This window comes from Chiroxiphia lanceolata, chromosome Z, assembly GCF_009829145.1.
Source record: "Chiroxiphia lanceolata isolate bChiLan1 chromosome Z, bChiLan1.pri, whole genome shotgun sequence".
Lineage (NCBI taxonomy): Eukaryota > Metazoa > Chordata > Aves > Passeriformes > Pipridae > Chiroxiphia > Chiroxiphia lanceolata.
The window spans coordinates 41,054,060-41,070,815 of record NC_045671.1 but is presented as its reverse complement, the minus strand read 5'-3'; the positions used below and the strand labels follow the sequence as shown (position 1 = coordinate 41,070,815).

General features: G+C 36.0%; 1 protein-coding gene across 3 annotated transcripts in view; it reads left to right on the top strand.

Annotated features, from left to right (window-relative positions):
* The window catches only part of SLC12A2 (solute carrier family 12 member 2), a 60,007-nt gene extending 44,221 nt beyond the window's left edge, over positions 1-15,786 (top strand). Inside the window, exons 17-27 of one of the 3 annotated variants that reach the window (XM_032674913.1) lie at positions 2,303-2,443; positions 2,647-2,753; positions 4,453-4,532; positions 5,830-5,970; positions 6,636-6,683; positions 8,032-8,154; positions 8,314-8,425; positions 8,908-8,994; positions 10,950-11,085; positions 12,016-12,083; positions 12,818-15,786. In XM_032674913.1, the coding sequence (XP_032530804.1) occupies positions 2,303-2,443; positions 2,647-2,753; positions 4,453-4,532; positions 5,830-5,970; positions 6,636-6,683; positions 8,032-8,154; positions 8,314-8,425; positions 8,908-8,994; positions 10,950-11,085; positions 12,016-12,083; positions 12,818-12,953 (1,179 nt within the window). In that variant the 3' untranslated portion in view covers positions 12,954-15,786. The remainder of the gene's footprint in view (positions 1-2,302; positions 2,444-2,646; positions 2,754-4,452; positions 4,533-5,829; positions 5,971-6,635; positions 6,684-8,031; positions 8,155-8,313; positions 8,426-8,907; positions 8,995-10,949; positions 11,086-12,015; positions 12,084-12,817) is intronic. The other 2 variants (XM_032674911.1, XM_032674912.1) reach the window with 2 other exon arrangements.
* Positions 15,787-16,756: the final 970 nt, after the last annotated feature.

Here is a 16,756-nt window from a genome sequence, read left to right as displayed (position 1 = left end):
TTTAACCTGTTTGCTTTTTGTTTCTCTTTTTTGTTTAAATATAGGGGGTTTGGTTTTTTTCCCAAAGTTAGTACTTTAGATCATTTGACATCTAAATGCTGAAGAACCTTTCTAGGAATAAAGTTAATACGGGATTACAGCCTGGGCCTCTTTCTGTTTCTGCATCATACAGTCTCATGTACTGTCTCATGCTTTGAATCTGCAGTACAGAGCTAAATTTCCTCTCAATTTGACTATTTCAGAGAGACTGATTACTATGTAGAGCTCTTACAAAGCCTGAGAGAAAATAAACCTTCTTGAGCAGGGAAGTCAATAGCAATTTAGCTAGTAGTTAAAAATTGCTCTTAACCTCCCAAGTAGGTTTTTTATTTCTTCAATTATCAGGTTCATTTCATTGGCAGCTGCAACAGTAATGTGAACAGGTATTTCCTGTTTCCTTTCTGTCCAGCCCTTACTATTTCACTAAGTATCTCTGGTTTTTTTTAATCAGAATGTGAAACGTGGATGTTTTTGCGCTGGGGTATGTTGTGAGGGTGGTTCTGCAAGGACATAATTTTAACAGATCTTACTACCTAAAGTGTCTTTTATGGCATACTTATAGGGTGGTTTCATGGTGGTGAGAAGGAAGTAAACTTCAAGTAATTACTCCTCAGAATCATGCTCAGTTGTGTTAGCTGAGATGTAGGGTGGCTGTCACACTGTGATCTTTAACAGAACTTGAGCTAGCTACAGAGAGGCCATGGCGTCTCTGATGAACATTAGCATGTTGGGATTGTGTAGTTTAGCTTCATATCTTCAGGCCAGACTTTGTCACATCACTGAGAACATTTAGGCAAGTGTAAATATAACTGACATATGTCACCTCAGCACAAGAAAGACATGGACCTGTTAGAAGGAGTCTAAAGGAGGGCCATGAAGATGTTCAGAGAACTGGGCCAGCTCTCCTACAAAGACAGGCTGAGAGAACTGGGGTTGTGCAGCCTGGAGAAGAGAAGCTCTGGGAAGACCTTAGAGGCACTGTCCAGTACCAAAAGGGGGCTTATAAAAAGGAGGGAGAGGGACATTTTATACAGGCAGGTGGGTGTCAGGACAAAGCGCAATGTTTTTTGAAAGGGCAGGTTTAGATTATATGTTAGGAAGAAATTATTTATTCAGAGCGTGGTGAGGCCCTGGCAGAGGTTGCCCAGAGAAGCTTGTGGCTGCCCCATCCCTGGGAGTGTCCAAGGCCAGGTTGGAAGGGGCTTGGAGCAACCTGGGATAGTGAAAGGCGTCTCTGCCCATGGAAGGGGGGTTGCAGGTCACTTCTAACTATAACCATTCTATGATTCTGTAATTTTAAATACTGTACAACGGGTTTGAATATACTACGCTTACTAAATATAACTTGCTTCTGATCTGATGAACAGATAAGAGCAAACTGAGTTAATGCAATCCACAGTACATACATATTTTGTCTTCAAAAACTTCCAGTTTCTGTCTATACGAACTTTATATTTCAATGAGTGTGAAAGGACAGAAACTGAGTAATAGGGAAGTAAGATATCATAGATGGAATATCCCCCTTGAAAAGAATAGGGCTGTACTGAAAAGAATAAGGTGGTGTCATCCTTGTAGGAAGGCAATTCTGATTAGATATTATTTGGGAGAAGTATCCTATCTCTATTTAAAATGGCTTTCCTGCAGGAAGGGTGACACTACCTCATTCTTCACTAACTCTGAATATTTGCTCAGAGTCTGTGTCCTTTTGCAAAAACTGGGCTGCTGTGTTCTTGGTTATACCTTGTCCTGTATTCTGCATTTTGATGTCCAGGAGGAACACAAAAGATTCATCCTGATGGAAGTAATAATAAAAGAAGTATTTAAAGAGGAAATGACTTTGGCTGCAAGATAAAACTGCAGAAGTGACACTACTGTGACAAAGGCTTTCTGATTAGGATTGGTACACATGCACACTTGTACAACTTGAAACAGATATTCCCAGATATGCTTTGGAGGACAAGCTTGTGCCACCCTCTGGGGAAAAGTGTTGTGCTCTGCAGGGACAAGTTTGTTAAAGCTTGAGCAACCCTCTTCCTAAAGATGATAACATTTTTCAGCCTTTGCTGCTGATAATGCCTGGTATTTTGTGGGTTTTGGGTGGTTTTGGTAGGGTGCAAACTTTTTTTGAGGTCCTCAGAGTCTGACTTGTATTGTAGCAGTGGAATTAAAAAAAAAAAGGTGGGGTGGGGGGGCTTTTTTACTCCCACTACTCATATTCCTAATTGTTGTTCACTCTTCTCTTATTATTTCCTTATTTTGAAAGGGTCCTCGGAGACAAGCCATGAAGGAATTGACGACTGATTTGGCTAGGTATCAGCGATGGCTAATTAAAAACAAGATGAAAGCTTTCTATGCACCAGTGCATGCAGAGGACTTGAGGGATGGAGGACAATATTTAATGCAGGTACATCTCTTTCAATTTTTGTTTTAAAGTGGTGAAGATACACATCAAAATTTGAAGTGGCTTTATTCTTTGAAATATGTTCCGTTGCAATATTATCTGATAGCCTTGATGAAAAGTACTTTGTTTTCTGCTTAAGAGAATAATAGAACCTTTAGTTGTTTCAATAACATATTATTTTAGAATATACCTTTTGTTCCTCTTAGGCTGCTGGTCTGGGTAGAATGAGACCTAACACCCTTGTTGTTGGATTTAAGAAAAACTGGAGGCAAGGTGATATGAGAGAGGTTGAAACCTATATCAACTTGTTCCAGTAAGTAGAAAATGTGAAGCCGTAGGTCCTGTGTTCCATTTCAGTATGTTTAGTAGTAAGTCAAGATCTTAGTTGCACAGAGTCTTCTACAGGTATAGATTTTCCATATGACTGATTTGGCAGTCTTCAATACCTTGTTTTTTTCCTGATGTGGAAACTAATAAGTCTTTAGTAGATTACAAAACACAGCACGACCCCTAAGATAATATAGTAGCCATAAAGGAGGTACAAAAAGAAATCCCAGTGTAATTTGACAGCACTGAAAAGCAGACCAGTTCTGGCTGAAAGATACAAATAACTTGTGCTGCACAAACACTTAAGGAAAAAACCTCCTTGTTTCACTTACACAGAGATTTTTTTGTTGAGCGCAAGTGCCGCTTCACCCTCTTCATTTGTGCTTTATATTTCTTGTTTACTGCCCTTCTAAAAGAAAGAGAGGATGGGAGTTTACAGGCAGAAATTAGAAAAGGGGGAAAAAAGTCACACCCAGGTCCTTAAGAGAAAAGCAGGGGCACCAAATGAAGTGAAAAATAAGTAAACACATCAGTTAGTTCTTAGTTTTTCTTTGTTTCCTATTTTGTTTCGGGATGGCTTTTGCTGGAAGATCTGTCAAGTCATGTGGTTCTCAACCACCAAGTCATGTGGTTCTCCACATCCCTAAAGAAACCTCAGGAGGTAATAACTGTAGGTTAAGCATATTTCTGGAAAATTAAAAATTTCTGAACCACAGAACAGAAACACATCTAATCTGTATAAATCTAGCACATTGAACAATTAAATTAAAATGTTCACTAATGCACAAAACGTTTTCCTCTTAAATCAACTCCAATTCTTCTTGCACTTACTATAGAATATATTGATACTTCAAACATTTCTAATCGAGTCTTAGTGTTTCCAAAAAGAAGTGTTTATTGAGTGAAATCTTGAGAAATTTCTGTCTGTGGAAAGGATATGGGAGGGAGTTCTCTGATTTATGGTTGTTTGTAATTAATGAGGTATTTATATGTTAAGGATGATTAGTGGTTAATGCAAACTATGATATCGTTAAGTTCGTGTTTTTCATATCTTGTATCTTGGAGGGGAGGAAATTGTTACTAATTTTACTACAGTTTTATTTACCAATTTATTCAGGCTCTCTGGTTGTTTTTACAATAATGAAGTTTTCCCTCTGTTTTTGAATGGAGTGAGTTCCTACCTCATCAGATGTAATGGAACTAGGAGCACTATAGCTTACCTATAGATAATTTGATTCTAAATTACAACATCATAGATGTTTTTAATACTCCAAATGTTTTGAAAAGATGTCAGAATGTTTTAGTTCTCAGTTCAGGATCTACACAAAGTAAATCTCTTTGTTGATTGAGGGAGATAAAAATACAGTTTTCTTAGTGTATCTTATCTGTGCAGAACTTGACTGTCCTGTTCATGTTGCTTTCGTGTAATCACTTTTTACATAGATGGGAGAAGGAGAAGAGGGAACAGGTATCCTCTTTAGACATCGCTTTTCAGGATTTGCTGTTCAGTTTACTGATACAGTTAATGTTTTGGAATCAAAACTGAAATTGTAATGCACATTTATTAATTGGGACTTCCAATGGCAGTGTTTAATCACTGGAATTTATTCAAGGAGGGTGCATAAGGTAGGTCCTTTGGAAAGGAAAAAGCTGTAAAATAATTTGGTTTTGTCCCTTTTGTTTAGTGATGCCTTTGATGTTCAGTATGGTGTGGTTGTCATTCGCCTACAGGAGGGCCTGGACATTTCTCATCTTCAGGGCCAAGGTAAGACTTATTTTTTTCTATCTGGTGAATAGCTGTTCTAATTCCCTTTTAATATTGCTTTCTAAAAATACTAAAGGAAAAATTATTAAAAAAACCCCCACCCTTCTTATGGAATAAAATTCACTGAAATTAGCAAGTCAGAACTGTAAAATAAGAACAGATCTTGGTTTTTTGTGTTTCAGCTTTCTGTATTTGTAAGCTGTATATAGTTGTTTCCCAAAGATTTACTATTTTACTGGAACAAATTAAAGATAAGTTGGTATCAAGTATCTGGGACTCAAGCGTAGAAATTGTGAAAATCACAACAAATTATCTATGATGCAAGAGTATCGTGAGTCTGGTGTGGGATGCCAACTTCTACACACACTAGTTTAGAGCTTTTGAGTAGTCTGTCTCAAATTTGGAAAGGTCTTCTGTTTTCCTTGTAGAAGGCATGGTTGTGCTTTGTGGGTAGTGTTCTTAAGCTGAATGGTATCATTTTAATTCAGCATCAAGCACAATAATGAAGGAAGCCTTTGAGCTTTGGTGACAACTGTCTGCTGAGTTGATAATGTGTAATTTGTTTGTAGCTTGCTCTATACAGAGCTGCTGCAGTGAGGAGGAATCCTCGTGACACAAATTATGTAGGAGGGGCACTCTCCTGAAAGAGGGGAGGGTTGCTCCTTCACTGGAAACATGTGAATGTCTTAGAATTTGGAGAGAGCGAGCCTGTCACTGCATGCAGGAGGGCAGAGGAGTATGAGAGATGACAAATTGTGAAAACAACACTGCTGAGAAAACTGGGAGTGTAACACAGAGGTATCGGAAGAATCTTAGTGCCCACTGAGGACTGTGAGTTTGCTTTAACTCTGACAGCTGCCAAGTAGCTCCACAGAAGCCAAATCTGGAAAAAAAGATTTGGCTGTGAGACATACTTGGTCTGTGCCTTGTCTAAGGCTTACCTTCCTTTTGGAGTTGGAGTGGAAATGGAAAACACTAATTTTTTTCCTCCTAGTTGTGCTTCCACAGCGTTAACTAGCTCTGCTTTATTATGTTTAGCTTGTGGGAGTGCATTCAATAACCACAATGTGGGGAAGTAGCAAAGAATTACAGCTCTGCTCAAAGGAGGAACCTCCTTGTACTGTGAAGCAGTTCATACAAGACTTTTGTGCTGGTTTTTCCCCCCCTCTTTGCCAAAGCATAGCAGTTCCTGTAGAGTTTAATTAATTGTGAACCAGCACACTGTAGTCACGTACCTCTGTTGATACCATTTGAAACAATTAAGTGGTTTATAGTATGTTTCTCTGCTTTTTCAAAGAAGAGTTACTGTCATCCCAAGAAAAATCTCCATGCACCAAGGATGTCATAGTAAAAGTGGATTATAGCAAGAAGTCTGAGACAGACACTTCTATAGCTTTTGCTCCATCATCTAGTGAAAGAACTCCCACTCCACGTAAAGGTAACTTGCTAGTTAGTAGTGAAACTTGAGTTCTCACTCTTTCTCTCTCATTCCCTCTTCAGTTCCTCTCTCCCTTTACTAAGGGGTTATTTATGGGATCTTTGTATCTGTGAAACAGAAGTGTGTCATGCTTTTCTAGATGTTGATGTCTAATCATTTAAGTAATTAGGTTTAGAGCTTACCTGTATGTGAAATAAATCTTTTGATTCTAGTCCCCTAAATAAAACAGGTGGTAGACAATTACCTACAATGGGATTTTCTTTGTTCTTGAGTTTGACAGGCATTAAAAAGGGCTTGAGAATTGTGCCCCACATGTGATTGGAAGGCTGCTAAATTTCTGAAGGCTTTTTCATCCTGGACTAAAATATTCTGTGCATGTTAGCAGAAACACAGATCATCCAAGATACTTTGACAATAACCAACTTTCCTCTTCTCTTACAAAGCAAAAACCTAATAGTTAAGTGAGCAATGGGAGTAGAGTGTTTTTTAAAGTACAAATGAATCTCAGGATTTGGTAGACTGCATTTGTGTGCTTTCCTTTGTGTGAAAATCCACTTCATTCTACATCTTATTTTCTAATTTTTTTATATATACATTTGTATTGTTTTCATTAATATCACAAAGGAAATTAACATTTTTATTTTGTATCTTTAAAAACCTTCCAGAGGAGGACGAGGATGGAAAGACTTCAGCACAACCACTGTTAAAAAAAGGCAGGCATTTTCCACCTTTTTGTGTTAAATCATTCTTTCACATTGTTAATTTCAGTTTTCCTTTTGTACTTCTTTCTACACCTTAGTACTGGAGAGGAAAATATCAACCATGCAGTGTTAATTTGTTACTTCAGATCTGCTTTAAAATGGGCTTCATCTTTCGGGATTAGGCTATGAAAAAAAAAAAGCAGCATTATGGAAATTCCCAGAACAAGTTGCTACTAAGAAAGGATTGTGCATAAATGTTGGAATTTAAAAAAAAAAAAAACAACCCTTTTGTTTTTAAGCAATATTTGAAATGTGTTCAGGAGCTTTTTGAGTGAGGTGGACATCTGAAATAACCTGAAGTAGTTGTTCAAATCATAGCAATTTGAGAGACGAACTAAGCAGTTTTTACTTCTTGGTTTATTTCAGACTTCTTCTGAGTTAAATTAGGTATTTTTGCCTTAACTACAACTCATCTCACTGTTTTGATATTTTCTTCATGATTTCAGCAGCTAGAAGCTTTTGTGTTTTAATAATGGAAAGTGAGATTACATCTTGAAGCACAAGATGGCAGTTTGGAAGAAGTCCAGTATGCAGTAAAGTAGTATTTAATGTGAATCAGTCACAGATGTGCTCTAAATTTAAAAATTCCTAATAAAATAAGGACAGAGATGAAGTCAAACTCTTGGCTCTTGTTCAGTCTGAGATTCTAATTAAGAGAAAGAGGTTAGGGTTTTTTCCTATACTGAAAAACAAAATCAACCTGTATTGTTCTAATTGAAAATGCCATTATTGTTTTCTTCTCAGCAAATCAAATAATTTTGTTATGCAGAACAGTCTGTATTGTGCTTTAGAGTCTTGTACTTGCAAAAAGGTATTTGTAGAAGACAGGATTCCAATGGGCATAAGTAGCTTTTATTTTCACCACATGCTTAAGGAACATCAGATTTAAGGAAAATAAGTGCTTAGGATGTGGTATTTACTTGTAAAATTAGTTATCTACCTATTTGAGGGAAGTTTCGTTATTTACAACAGGTGAAAACAGTGCGTAGCCTAATGCTCTGAAGCAAGGTTAGTTAAATTGTCCAGGCAAATGTCAATATAAAGATCTCACACATCCTTTATTTGTCAGATGCCTGCTAAACTAGTTCATCTGTTGAAATTGTGAGTTAGGCTCCTTAAGTACAGATAGCTCAGTTTATATCCAGTCAATGAAAATCTGGAATTGGGGGGTGGGGGTGGGGGGAACAATTTTTATTCAAAATTATAGGTACCACAAAATATTAAGAAGTTATATTTGATGAATTTCAAGGTGATTAGGCAAAACAGTTCAAAAACAGGGTGTTATCATAATTTTTTCCAGATTCAAAGAGCTCATCTTCTCCTTTAAATATGACTGACCAAAGACTTCTTGATGCCAGTTCTCAGTTTCAGAAGAAACAAGGCAAAAGCAATATTGATGTCTGGTGGCTCTTTGATGATGGAGGTAATGTACTTTATAGTTTAAAAAACTTGATTAAAAAAATCATTGAAGTGATTTTGCATTAATTGTCAATAGATACCTTTCAGTCAGTTGATATAAAATCTGTACTGTTTAACAAGATGCTGTTTTCTCAATCAGTCTCAAATTCTGATCTAAACACAGGTTTGACACTGTTGATTCCGTATCTTATCACAACCAAGAAGAAGTGGAAAGACTGTAAGATCAGAGTGTTCATTGGTGGGAAAATAAACAGGATTGATCATGACAGAAGAGCGTAAGTTTCCCTTAAAAATTCAAGTGCATGTTACTTGAATGCTACATGCATCCAAGAGCATTTTACTCGTTGGATTACTATCTCTTCCTTAGTAGCTTTATTTCAGTTGTTCTTTGGTTGAGGTGTTATCATATTCTATATTCCCTTGATCCAGAAAAGGTTTCGTCTCCCCCAGGTGGTTTTGGGTGAGATACCTCAAACTAAGTTTTCCGCAGTACTGTCTGGTGCTAACATTTTCTTTTTCAAATATTTTCTGAGTTTGTCTTATTTAAAATCATAAAACTGTTTTGAGTTTTTTCCAAAAGCATGGTGTTGATTTATAATCATATGTCAGTTCTGTTGATTCCCCCTCCTTACATTTAAGATGCCTTTTTTTTTGTTTCATTTCTTAGACCAATGTTTTTATTACCAAACATCTACTATTTACCCTGTGAAATAATTAAAAATATGATAATCTATAAAGGCTTGTTTTTCTGATACAGGATGGCTACTTTGCTGAGCAAGTTTCGGATAGACTTCTCAGATATTATGGTTCTTGGGGATATTAATACTAAGCCAAAGAAAGAAAAGTAAGTCTCGAAAAACCACATTGTGTTTGTTATTTGAATTTATGATGTGTTTCATTAATTTAGAACACGTCATTCTTTTCTACATAGCATTTATGGCACAGCTAATTCCTGTGACATTCATCGTTTGACAGAAATGGAGGAAATTAATTAATAACCTCCAAGAATATAGAAATCTGGATATTTTTAGATCTGTGGGCCTTTGACTGTAATACTGAACTGAGACAAATACAGAGGAAAAAAATCCATGATGTCTGGAGCAGTCTTGTTTACAGAGAGGAATGCTCACAAAAACTGAAGTGGTCTGAATCTTATTTGGAATCCTAGTTTAATGCAACAAAGCTCGGTCTTGAAATACAGCCTTATGTGGGTTTTTTTGGTTGGTAGGTTTTTGTTTGGGATTTGGTTTTTTTGGGTTTGGTTTGGTTTCATTGTTGGTTTGGGTTTGGGGGTTTTTTTGTTTGTTTTTCCTTTTTTTTTAAATTGCTTGGACTTTTAATTTACACAGGACTGATCGTAGATCTGATACTTCTCCATTTCAAGTTCAAAAAATATTACTTGTAGATGACTTTCAGTAAAAATTTGTAACAGAATGTGTACAATTTAAAAAACTATCCTCCTTCCCTTTCAATTCTTCTTGAGTATGCTGAAGTTGTAAAAATGTCTTTTACATGGATATGCACGTATCTGAAAGACTTGACATGCCATGCAAATTGGGAAGGGTTGTTTTACAAGTCAGGCAAATGCTAAATACTAATACACATTCTTTTATACCCTGCTTTTTAATCACCTTTTCTTCATTATATAGAATACATCAAGCAACTAAAACATTATAGTACTTACAACACACTGGTGTCTTTGCTCTCAGGATTCTGCCACTGTGAAAGATGTAAACTTTGAGGTAGCGCCTGTTTGTGCATCAGACTTGAAGTGGTAGAATTACATGGAAATAGTTCTATTTTATAGAAGTGATCTGAGTTATTTCTTCTGAGAGCATTTTTTTCTTCTCTGTGTGAATACATTCCCCATAATATATCCAAAACCTTTCTGAGATACCATTTGGCACTAATAGAAGCTGAAAACCAAGTGCAGGAAGATTTATTTTTAACAGTTGCTGTGATGTTTAGTATAAAATTGTTAGTAATTCTCCTTTTTGTCCAGCCAAAATGTAGCAGATGAAATTTGTTTTCTTCCTTTTGGTTAAGGTGAAGTCATTGTGTCAACTACAGTAAAAACTACCAAGGATAGATAAAAAATTGTATTAGTAGTAATGTGGGCATTTCCTGGAGGAAATGTGAGTAGAAAAGTAGGGTAATGAGAGTTGTTCTTGCTACTAGGTATTTAATGCCTCTTTGATCTTCAGAAGGTTTTCTAGTGAATTCAGAATGTTCTTACTCTAACAAGTGCAACAGGAAGACTAAATAAGGTGTCTGGTTTTTTGCATTTGAATGTGGCTCTTGGGCTGTACTGGAAAGACTAAAAAGAAGAAAAATAAAAATACCAAAGCCAAAATTGTAATGGCAATAGCATGAGACTTGATAGCTGGGTTTTTTTCAGTGTGATGTGTAAATTCCCCCTCTTTCAAATTTAGTTTGGAAGAAGCTGCTGTTAGTTACTGGCTGTTTTCTAAGGGTAGTACTCTTCAGCTTTCAAAACTAGAGTGAAACTCTAGGAAAAGTTGAGGTGGGGGTTGTTTTTTGAACTCGGTAGAACTTCAATTGGGTAATGAACAGTGAAAGCTCCTACAGCTGCCCCAGACTGTTTGCTGAATTACAGTGTCTTTGTAATGCAAACAGCTGATCTGATGTTCTAACTGCACCAGGCAGAGAAAAAAACTTCAGTTTTTATATAGTAATATTATTTTTATATAGTAATATTAGTTTCTGACACCACGAAAGTAATTGCTGACATACAGACTCACATCAGTTTTAATATGTCTATTCACTTAATCCTTCAAGCATTGCAGCTTTTGAGGAAATGATAGAGCCCTTCCGACTTCATGAGGATGATAAAGAGCAAGAAGTTGCAGATAAAATGAAGGAGGATGAACCATGGAGGATAACAGATAATGAACTTGAGCTTTACAAAACAAAGGTACTGTTTTCTTTAGAGCGTTATCTTAGATACCCTTTTTTCTCCTACTGTATTTGTGGGAGTGATATTGATGAGTTCATTCTTGTTATTCTCTCTTGTAGCTGTTTTTATGTGTGGCTGATGAAAGCAACATCTAAAACCATTTAGATGGTTCACAAAAGAAAAAAGAAGCTTTGCACTTGAGTATGAGCAGGGGCCAAACTTTTCCCTTCAGTATTTCAGCAGTTAGTTTAGAATAATATAGTTTGTATTCAGGCGTTTGCTTCCTTCTTTTTTTTTTCTTTTTCCTTTTGACCAAACTAACGTTTTTTGCTTGGCTATTTTTGAAAAACTCCACCAGAAACCAAAACCAAGCAACACAACACATCTAATTGTGATGTAAAGGAGCAGTTAAAGGTTTGATATCTTTTTCCAAGCCTTCATGCACTACAGAGACATCAGAAGTGCTTCTTCTCAAGTGCTTCTATGGGGGAGAACAATAAATGTCATCTATAATAGGATACAGATACAGACACATACCTAAAGAAAGATTAGGTAAAGTTGCATTGATCTGAAGCTCTTCAAGATGGTCCTGAGTTTATTCCACCCTTATCTTTTTTCCTGTTTGGATTTTTACAACTTCTTTGAGGATGTGCAGGAGGGGTGTTGGAACTAGAGGATCTTTTTAAGGTCATTTCCAATGCAAACCATTCTATGATCCTGAGATAAGGGACTTCACTTCCAGGAGCTATGGAGGATGGTGGTATTGTATTTTCCCAGCCTTTTTCTTTCCTTTTTTTTTGGAAAGGGGAAAAGTTCCCACACTGAGGTGAAAATATATGCTTTTTATAAAATACTTATACCAATTGATTATAATTGTTTTTCATTTTTCTTGAATAAATAAAGTTTTTAAATAAAATATCTTCCTAACAAGTTTCATTTTATTTACAGACTTACCGACAGATTAGGCTAAATGAGTTGCTGAAAGAACATTCAAGTACAGCTAACATAATTGTCATGTAAGTAAGTTACTTCAATTTGTGTCAATATGGAATTGTAATTTGAAATATACAAAGATGTAAATAGAGATCAGGAACTACCGTGTGCCTCGTCACTGAAGTGTAGAAATACTCAAGGAGATTTCAATGCTGACTGTATTTATTTATTAGAAGCATGGAACTGCTATACTAATGAAAAAATTTCCTGTGGAGTTATGTGCTTTTGATGTGCTGTTTTAGTTGATCACCTCCACATTTGCTGTGCAGTTCAGGATTCGCACATGCCTCCTGAATGCCACCTGTTCCCTTTTTTTCACAGTTCTTTCTTTCAGTCTGTTTTTCTAGGAGATCTCTCATGATGGAGTTGGATAATTATCCTGGTCACAGATTTTCATGGAATTGCTTTTGCTGTAAACAAACAGGATGTGGATTGTAGGTTTCTTACTGCTGTATTTTAAAATCTTGAAAGAGTCTTTCAAGAGACTCTTCAGTTGTTCATGAAGCTGCCTGAATAGAAAATGGTGGTAACAGACCAAAAGTGAGGGGTAAATAGGTATTAAGGCCTGTGATGCTTGAGATGCAAAATCTCAACTCATTGACTGAATTCTGAAGGAAAAATAATAAATTAAAAAGGTTAAGAAATTTGACCAAATTTGACTTCTTTGCAGAATCATAGTTTCATATTTATTATGCTCGGACTTGTACTATACCATGTTTTTCTGATTGTTGAACATTATTTTCCTTGTGAATTGCAGGAGTTTGCCGGTTGCACGAAAAGGTGCAGTTTCTAGTGCACTGTACATGGCCTGGTTAGAAGCCCTCTCTAAAGATCTGCCACCAATTCTTCTTGTTCGTGGGAATCATCAGAGTGTTCTCACCTTCTATTCCTAAGAGTACTGCACATGGCTCAGCTGTGATGAAATGGTACTTCAGTGACCAGGGGAGAGTGACTGACGTGATCTGTAGTTCATTAACATCACAAAGGCAAAAAGTGACTCTTCTTTTACTATTTCACTGACTTGAAAGCACACAAGGAAAGTCACTGTATTTCTAAAGTTGTGACATCTTCAGTTTTATTCTATATTTTCTGTAATTTAATCTTGCTTTAATGGGGGAGGATTCCTTCTTAGACTGAAGAACAAGACAAGCTTTTTTGTTTGCTATTTGAGTAGCAGCAATAAAATGTTGTATTTTTGATCAATGAAAGGATTATAGATTTATAAAAGCCTTTTAGCCTTGAGGTGCCTTCTGAAATTAACCAAATCTCACCCATACATCCTATTTTTTAAATTTATATAGAATGTCAAAATCTGCCTTCAACTAAGAGTTTAGATCAGACTTCCTTTAGTTTCTAGTCTCTTCCATATTACAATAAAAATCAATGCTGCTTTTCAGTCTTCCATTGAGCTATTAGTTCTTAGCACTGTATGTTTTCTATCGTCAGAAAGTTTTTAGGTTTTTTTATTATTATATCTGTTAGATTTAAAGGTGAGAATTGGGGCAGGTCAGCTGAACTAAAGCAAATCCCTGATGTTATTGTCAAGACTTCATTCTACTAAGTTTTGTAACTGTGAAAATAAAACTAATGTTATTTGCAGAGAGCATCCTTTTCTCAAATTTGACAATTGTGTACTACTTGGGCACTAGTTTGAGACAGAGAACTAAAATTAGCTACTTTGGCAGAGAATACTGGTCAGTCTTAGCTCTACTACAAAATGAAATTCATCTTGCTGGCTGAGGCTTTTTATCTTAACCACAAATTAGAAGAAAATTAAAAGACCTGTCCTAGTTGTTGGCCTGTTACGTTTTAGTGTCACTTTCAGCTTATTTTTGAAACAAAACTCAACTTAAGGCTTGAATGGGGATAATAGAAGCAATGTGATGCTATCTAACAGAAAACAGTAAACACTATGTGGAATTGTGCTATCCAATATGAAATGTAAAAGCTGCAGTTCTCTCGCATTTTTCAACAAATGGTTAAAAGGACCACTAGTTATTAGGGGAGATGTTTTAGGTCAATTTGTTCAGTTGTCAGAAAATACATTTAGTCTTATTAAATAATACTCAGGTTTGATTGTCCAGCTATTTTGATCTATTCCATACATCTTACTTTATACATTTTCTATGTTCACTAAAAAAACTGCCAGTCTTGTGTGCCCTTTCATTGTATATTTTGAAAACTTCATAATTTAGTCTACTATGAACACCTGCAAAAGAAATTTCACTTGAGCCTTTATATAAAGGTTAGTAATGTGAACTGTTTTTTAAATTCCTAATATATTTTGGATAGAAAGGATTGCCTAAAAACATTTCACAGGTTTTTGATATTATTATTGGACATGCTACTGGATCAGTTTACCAGTGGGTGAGTGACTTTCATTTAAGGATGCACAGAAAAGGTGTTTTGTGGTTTTTTTTTGTTTGTTTTGCTAAATGCAGGATCAAATTGAAATGTAACTGTTCCTTTTGAAGGACAAAGCATAATCATTGTGTGGCAAGGTAGAGCTTCAACTTGTGATTAAAGATGAAAATATTCTACACTGTGCAGTATACACTGTTGTCAAGTTCTTGGTAAACTGCAAAAAGTCTTTTTTGTTTGTTTGGTTTGGTTTTTTGTTTCTGTCATTTGGATTTGAGACTATTGAATCATTTCACTTTGAAAAACTTAAGAAAAACAAACATGCATGTCTTGCTGCTAAGTGTGAGATAACTGATGCCAGCATGAACCCAGCTTGTTATCATAAACATTGTAAGAAAAAGACAGTTTGCAGTAAAAGTGGTGTTTCCTTCCAGGTTTGGATCAAATTTACCAACATATCTATCACAGGTTTTACAGTGTTTTTTTAGGAGATGAGGTTGTCACATTGTGCATATGAAATCATTGCCATGTTTCTTGTTGGTTTGTGGGAAACATTCTTTTGAACAGATGGACAGTATGGCATGGACTTAGTGCTGCTATCTTAAAAAACAAACGTGCACAGGTACACTTATTTAAGGCGTTTATTTGCCCATTCACGAAACCATTGCTTGTGATCTGTAACACAACACAGAAACCAAATGAAGTGTGTGTGTGTACATGCATATATGTGTATAAAATTATATGAAATATATCTAAATATGCATATGGGGATAGTTAAGGTAATGTCTGCAAAATAAGATAGGATGCTTTTCACATGCACTCTCAGGAGTTCACTAATGCTGGGCAGGAGGCCAAGTTTTTCAAGATCATTTGCTCACTAGAATTTGAACAGTTAATGGTAATTATCTGCAACAGATATCAGTTATCGGCAGTCACTCCAACTTCTGCTTTGATTTTGACGCCAAATTTACTTATGTTCCAATCATCATTAATTACGTGGAAAATGAAATCGCTTACACATGGCAATTCATACCTTCTGTAGATTAGGTTCCTTGGTATGGGTTTAGAAAGATAGTAATAGCTGGCAAAAATCAATTATTTATTTGCTCACTGTATTTAGATTTCCTTTTACATACATTCTTTTTATATGCTTTTTCTGACATTGCATATTTAAAAATAACTGAAAATAATTTAAAGGATTTGAGCGTTCAGTGGGTCATGGCCCACTTGGTTTGAAGATGTAAGATTTGACACTGTACTGTAACTGTCACACAAATGCTTTTCTAATGTTTTAACGTAATTATTGCAGTTAAAACTTTGTACTGGGGGATGTCACTGCAATAAAAGGAAGTGAATTCAATACAACTGTCTTGTCTAACAAAGCTTTTTTTTTGGTGGTGGGAAGGGAATAAAGTCCATAGTTCAACAGATTAATGCTGAATATAGTTTGATGTGTGAGTATGCTTATTGCATGCATCTGATAATTAGCTTTACAGTGGAATTTGTATAGGACCAGTAAAACTTTAGCACTTCATGTGTCTGGTATAAGAACACAAGTGTGTTGGTTTGGGGGGGGGGTGGGGGGGCGGAATGTTTGCCTCTGCTGGGTTAGGAACAGCAGTGGTAGCATAACAAATAAACCTTGTTTTACCCTCTAGAATTTGTCATGGCTTGCTGGACAACATGAACCCATCCTCAGCACATAGTGTGTTTAGGCTGGAACATTGGTATCTGAAAACCTGTTGCAATTTGTTTTGACTCAGAATACAGTAAAGGGCTGTTTTAACTCCTCTTTCTACCTTAAAATAGTTCCCTCGCGGGACATGAGGAAATATGTTGGGAAAAATAACTGCTAAAACTTTTGCATGGTTGCTTGTAAGCAAGACATGTTTGGCCTTAACTTCACTAATGTACATTCAACTAAAAACTAGTTGAAAAACAAATGTTTAAAAGCATAATGGTAAGAAAGGGCAAGTTCTTTTCTCATATTAAAATCATACTTAGAACCGCTGAAGAATTTTTTAACCTCATCAGTTTTGGTGTTTAATCTCTACTAAATTCAGAGCTCAGTGTATCCATTGTTAGTCATGTGTTTAAATCGAGACCTTAAGAGTGAGGGGTGAAGGCCACTGGAAGGGAAAGCTTGTTAAAAGTACACTACCAGTTTCTGTGGCATTGACTGTAACCTGTTTTACTCTGTGAAGAGGCAGAGTAGAAGGTATGTAGCAGTTTTTCTAGATCCTCATGTGTGCTGGAGAAGTGTTTGATCTAAGTAATGGCAATTTGCTGAATTCATAGATAAGTGACTTCAAAACAAAAAAATGAGAATTGGACC